Below are 6,000 nucleotides of genomic sequence, written 5' to 3' on the forward strand. Positions count from 1 at the left end.
CCCTTCCCCAGGTATGATTAACAAAGCACTAACCGTGTACTAACGTGATAGATCTTGGCTTTTTACTCTCTTCTGTTTGTCTTATTTGGCTGTCATTTTCGATGCAGTGCTGAAGACTGTGCCCTTTACTGCTCGCACCGCCAAGCGTGGCTCTCGATTTTTCTGCGAACCTGTTCTCACTGAGGAATACCATTACTAAACTATTACTCTTTCTCACCTGATGCTCTTAAAAGGTTGCTACAGATTTTTTTTGACCTCTTATGTCCCCTGTATGTGTGTTAGGGCCACCCTGGATGCGAGCATGGAATTGCCATCTCCACCCCGTCATACTTTGTGTCGCCCTCACACTGCATGGTTTTGCATGTCAGTCATTACTGCCTTCTCACGGCCACTTTCAGTTGTCAGTCCACATGGCTGTTGTGGTCTGTGTGCGAGTTAGTGGACTTGCTTGTAGAAATTTTCAGGAAAATAATACAGAGCATTAGTCTGAGACCGTATTAGGATCAGCTAGGTTGTTAGAAGACTTTTGGGCTAATGCCTTTGAACACAAAATGACAGTCGTTAGTGACAATAACTACTATACCCAACATGTATTGAGCACTTGCTGTGTTTTAATAGGTTTACCGATACTAAGGCAGCCTCCTCTCTGCACTCGATGAACGTGCTCTGAGTTACAATGAGCCGTATACAAGCGCTCAGCAATGCAGAGGGCCCAAAAGTTGAAAAATGCTTTGCAGAAGGAGCTGTGAACTACACGGTTGGGCCTCTCTTAACTGTCTGCTACCGTCTATAGGCATCATCCACGGTATGACGGAGCTCACAGGACAAGCAGGGAGCCCTTTGGACATAGGCGTCTACGTTGATAGAGGGAATCCGTAGCTTTATACTCAGCCTCTTTTCCTTCTGAGTTCAGTGGTCAGCAGTTCCACGCTGGAGCAAGGCTGTGAGGCAGAAAGTGAAAACCAAGGCTTTTGGAGCTCGCCAGAGGCTTCTCTCATTCTCACTTCTTGGCTGTGACTCTGTTCCAGGTCAAATCCAGGGTATTTCTCTTGCGATGAGATCATATCTGGACCTGCCGCTTCGGCCAGGATGGTGGCAACCGGAAATACTAGTAGCAAATACCTCTTACATATAAGGGGAAATGCCGCTGTTCTTAGACTTTAAAAAGTCCCAAAATTTTCAAGCAGTGACTGCCTTTCCTTGGTTCCTGACGGCTAGAAAAGAAACAGACTTCTCTGTAGTGCCCGGTTGATTAAAAAGGGACAAGGGAAGCACATACGCTCGTTGGAAATAGCCATCGTTCAGCGCCCCCGCTGAGACTGGCATGGAACAGAGGTCACGTGTGTCTGTGGCATTAACTCCCGTGAATGGCCCTTGTCATGTATGTTCTGTCTCTGAGGACATCAGAGAACATGGGGTGCTGTCGCTTGCCCTGCAGCGTGCTCTCCCACCAGCGCTTACTAACAAGGCTAGACACTGTCGCCTCCTCGGCTCATGTGCCTGTCAGCCTTGCTGCTGGACTGTCTGTCGTTCTGGAGCCAAACTTCAAAGCAGCTTGGATTTGGGTGGTCAGAGAGATGGGTGGGAAGACGCTCGAGGTTTCCCTTGTTTATCTAACTCCTCGTACATTAATGGCCTCCCACTCTCTTCCTCGGTTGGCTAACATGCCGGGTATGTTGAGCACTAAGTTGAATTGCTTTCCATTTTCATCCCATTTTTACTTAACCATCATTTTGTGTTTTTGTTTTTTTTCTGTTTAGCCTTAAAGAAGAATAATATCACTAAATTTCCAAATGTTCACTCGAGGGTAAGGATTTCTTCTAGCACACCGGTGGTGGAGGATACACAGAGCTGGCAAGCATCACTTTTTACTTAGCTTCCTCCTCTCTCTGTATGCAGATCAGTGGTTTCAGTGTGTGGCCGAGGGTGATCCTGGGGAGAGTCCGACAAGGGAGAGGTCTCTGTAGCCTCACGTTCCACGATGTGGGTCAGAGACTCTCCGTTGGACCCTGGCCGGCTTCCACGTTACCCAGTGTGATGGCTTGGGCGAGGGGATTCGCGGATGATCGTACTTGCTTCGGGTGCCGGGCTGTCCTTCCCCTACCCTTCTCTTGGCCTTCGGGTTAATCAGTTAAGCCGTTTTGATCTGAAGAAGCTGAGAGCAAGTCCTGGCCGGGGAACCTTATCTGTGGCCTTTGAAGACAGATTTGGATCTTTAGAGCCAATTGTTCAGAAGAGTCAGGACTCAAGTCACTGCGGATCCTCAGCCAGAGCGGAATTCTGACCTCCCCTTACCGCTCTGCGCCGGGAAGCAGAAGCTTGAGAGCATTGGGGCATGTAAATCATTCTTCCCTTGAACTTAGGAGGAGTAGGGCAGGGAGACTAACTCCGGCGAGTCAGGAGTTGGTGGGGACAGGTCTCCGCACTCACTCAGCTCATTTGTTTTTGCCACGGGAAAAATTGGGCCCAGTATTGCCAGACCCTTCAGTTTTCCAAGGGAAATCAGAAACCCTGCTTTTTATAGTATCTATTTCAAGACCAGGAAACTGTATTTAAAAGTGTAAGTTGGGGGCTAAACATTCTGTAGGCCAGATATGGCCCCTTGGCTCCAGTTTTTAAGCTCCTGAATAGGTAAAAATAATAAATTCAATCTGGTTTAATTCTGTTGTTTGTTTCCCCTTCTGACGATCCCCATCAAAAGCAGCTTACCTGCTGGTGAGCCTGCCTACCTGAAGTGTTCATTAAGAAAGCATGATTCCCCATTAAGATTGCTTAGGTAAAATAAAATACCTTTGTCCATCCCACTTTATTCTGCTAGGACAGTGTCTACTTGAACCGATAATGCAGTGGTTCATTCATTCAACAGAGCATTTTTTTATATATATTAGGCATTTTTAAACATTCTGTGCATTTGCAACACAAATTGGAGAATTGCTGGAAAGCCCATACAGCTTCTCCCCTCCAGTGAAAAACTGGAGATACTGTGTGCTGAGAGACCATGTACAGAATGGAGTATTCTCTTGATTTGGTGATTACTTTCATTCAGAGGTTGACTGAGCACTGGGTTTCGCAAACTACAGAACAGACCTCAGCTAATACTAATTGAACACCTCTGCCTGCAAAGTAAGCTTGATTAAAATTCCAGGTAAGACAGGATAGAGCAGTTGGTTTATTAATTTTGCAGTTGAAAGTTTAGTGCAGTTATTGATGTTTAGATCTCTCGGGGAGGGGGGAGTCAAAAAAGACAAAACTAGACAAGCCGCAGCTTTTTATAATTGAAACATTTCAAAATAAGACCCAGCTAGACTCTGGCCAGTGACAAAACAGTTGCCTTCCCTATACATTTTTCTAAAAGTCCCAGAATCCCACCAGTATCACATCCTGCTTTGTTTAAATATTGAGGGCAAAGTCTTTGGCTCAGATACTCCAGTGAACGCGAAGGGCCTGTTAGCTGACTCTTCCACACAAGCTGCTTTGATTGGCTGCCAGCTGACCTTTGACTTGCTTAGACCGGGGCACGGAAGGTTGCAGTTCTCTCATTGGTACTTTCCTCTTTCCAGATCTTAGAAACCAACCCTACAGACGAGCCGATGCGGTGAGGAGAAGTGTCAGGCGGCGCTTTGATGATCAGAACTTGCGTTCTGTTAATGGTGCCGAGATAACCATGTGAACCTGAGACCTGCCTGTAGGAGTAGAGTGTGCGCGTGAACGAAACTTTCCACGTGAACTCTGTGTGCTACCATTTAACTGCAACTTTGAACGTTGATAAAATATTCTAAGGGCTCAGATTTAGCAGACGCATAGGAATTTAAAAATGACGGGCTCTCCTTTCAACCTTTGTTAACAAGTGCCTAAAAGTGGAAGTACCTGCTCAGATTAATCAAAGCAATAGGGTTTGATTTGATTAGGTATCTTTTTACACCAGTATATTATCCTGTTTTTTAACCAAAATGTAAATTACATGATCTGCCATTGTGATTGTCCCATGATGGCACACCCTGGTCTCCTGATAAATTGTAAATAACGGATGCATCTGCTGTGGGTTTCCTTTGCTGAGATGTCTTTTAAGGATTTTTGTTTCAGACGTATACCCATCAGCTTTGTATTTTGCAACATGGAAGAAGGAACAAGTCACATGAGTAAACTTCTGTCCACAACCAGGCCCCAGCAGAGTACACAAGGATGCACTGCAGTGGCACAGGAGTCACTCGGCTGTCTCGTTTGAGGTTCTACACGGCTGTGCTAGGGTAGGACGCCCCCCAAGAGAAGTTCATCGGCACGAAGGCGAGGCTACGATGGATACACATTTGTGTAAGATTTACTTGCAGTACTGTGTTCTTCAGCTAGAGGTAGCTTTCAAAATAATAATGCAAATATATTTATTAATTAGCACTAAAATTAACATCTCCATATTCAGTATTAGGATATCTGAGGACCATTATGGGCCAATCCTGAGAACAGAAATTGGTGCCTTGCTAGCCAGGGAGAAGTTCACTAGCTCTGCCAAGCGTCCAAGGCCACTTCTGCTAGCTAGTCCTGAGAGTTAACCTCGCCTTACTCTCCTGACAATCGCAGGTTCCCCCTCCCTTTCCTCTTCCTCCTTTTGTAAATTGGAGAAGATTCATTTGGCCTCGTGTATCAGTTAAATTCTTGTGTTTCCCAGATTGCTTTATTGCAATTAAATTGCTTGAAATACTCACGCTGGGACTAAGCTTACATGATACGTAATGGGACTAAACAGCCAACTGGGCCACTGCTATTTTTCCTTCCTCTCTGGCAGGGCACTTGATCCATTCCAAAGTCAGAAACTGGACAAAAGCTAATTTGTACTTTTCATAACATACATTCTGCTTCCGGCTTACCTTCTTGGTACATCACATCAATATATTAATTGTAAAGTTTATTGTATAGTATTTAACCACTGAATTTCTTGTTTTATGTTGTGCTTATGTGAACTCCTTGGTGAAGGTCCCATTTTCCTTGGATAATGTGTAGTTATATGATCTTTTTAAATGTACAGATATTTTGCTATAAAATTGGTGCAGTTTTTTATGGTTTTTACACTTTAATTCCCACTTAAGCCTTTGGGTAATATTGTAAATATTGTTTAAAAATGCATCAGCCTGTGCTATACAATCTGAATGTTATTTTAACTTATAGTTTCTTTTTTAATATATATATTTAACTACAAGGACAGTTTAGGGATCAGTTACATTTCACTTTAGCATACCTATTTACAAAAAATTACTTTTAAAACTGCCACCTGCTAGCACATTTCCATGAATGTGTACTTTAAAAAGAACATGCCAAGATTTTGTCTGTCTCAACACTGATTTTGATGAAAAAAGCAATTTGACCATGATGCAACACAAGCAGTTGGCCCTTTATGACAAGCAGCTGTTTTCCAAAGCTCAGTGCTAATCATATTGAAATAATCGCCTATTTATTAATCTACAAATAGACAATAATGTTGGCATGTTCTTTGCTGTTTATTAATGGGCCTGCTTCTTAGCAATATTAGAAATGTTTTATAAAAAAAAGCAGTTCATGTTACTTTTCTGGTCTTTTCATGACATATGAGCAAATAAACTATTTACACTACTATCCTGTAATATGTTGTAGTCTTTCAGTGGCATACTTTGGCGGGGGGGGGGGGGGGGGGGGAGGGGTGCCTGGGGGCTTACCAGTCTTCGGTACTTTTATCTTCTACGAAGTTTTATCTTGCTGCTTGAACTCAAGATACAAACTCTTGATCACACACGTATGCAACGTAAGAACCTAACAGATTTTGGTAGTGAGGGATCCGTGTCCAAACTTGTACTTAACAAATTTATTGCTCCTAGAGGAACACTGATGTTTGGTGAAGACATTATCCTCCCCCACCCAACCCCAGATTTGGTTTAATGAGGATGTTGTATGTATACAGATAGGTAACATGTGCATCGCATGGAGGTAACCCTGCACCCAACAACCCTGTTGCTTGGCAAGATTCATGCAAAC

General features: G+C 43.7%; 1 protein-coding gene across 12 annotated transcripts in view; it reads left to right on the forward strand.

The window, feature by feature from the left end:
- Positions 1 to 5,612, forward strand: part of FMNL2 (formin like 2) — a 262,254-nt gene extending 256,642 nt beyond the window's left edge. For 2 of the 12 annotated variants that reach the window (XM_077861747.1, XM_077861752.1), the window contains 2 exons: positions 108 to 233; positions 3,561 to 5,612. In XM_077861747.1, coding sequence (XP_077717873.1) covers positions 108 to 199 — 92 coding nt within the window. In that variant the 3' untranslated portion in view covers positions 200 to 233; positions 3,561 to 5,612. The other 10 variants (XM_077861745.1, XM_077861751.1, XM_077861750.1 and 7 more) reach the window with 6 other exon arrangements.
- Positions 5,613 to 6,000: the final 388 nt, after the last annotated feature.

The sequence above is a fragment of the Canis aureus genome, chromosome 20 (genome assembly GCF_053574225.1).
Source record: "Canis aureus isolate CA01 chromosome 20, VMU_Caureus_v.1.0, whole genome shotgun sequence".
Taxonomy (NCBI): Eukaryota; Metazoa; Chordata; class Mammalia; order Carnivora; family Canidae; genus Canis; species Canis aureus.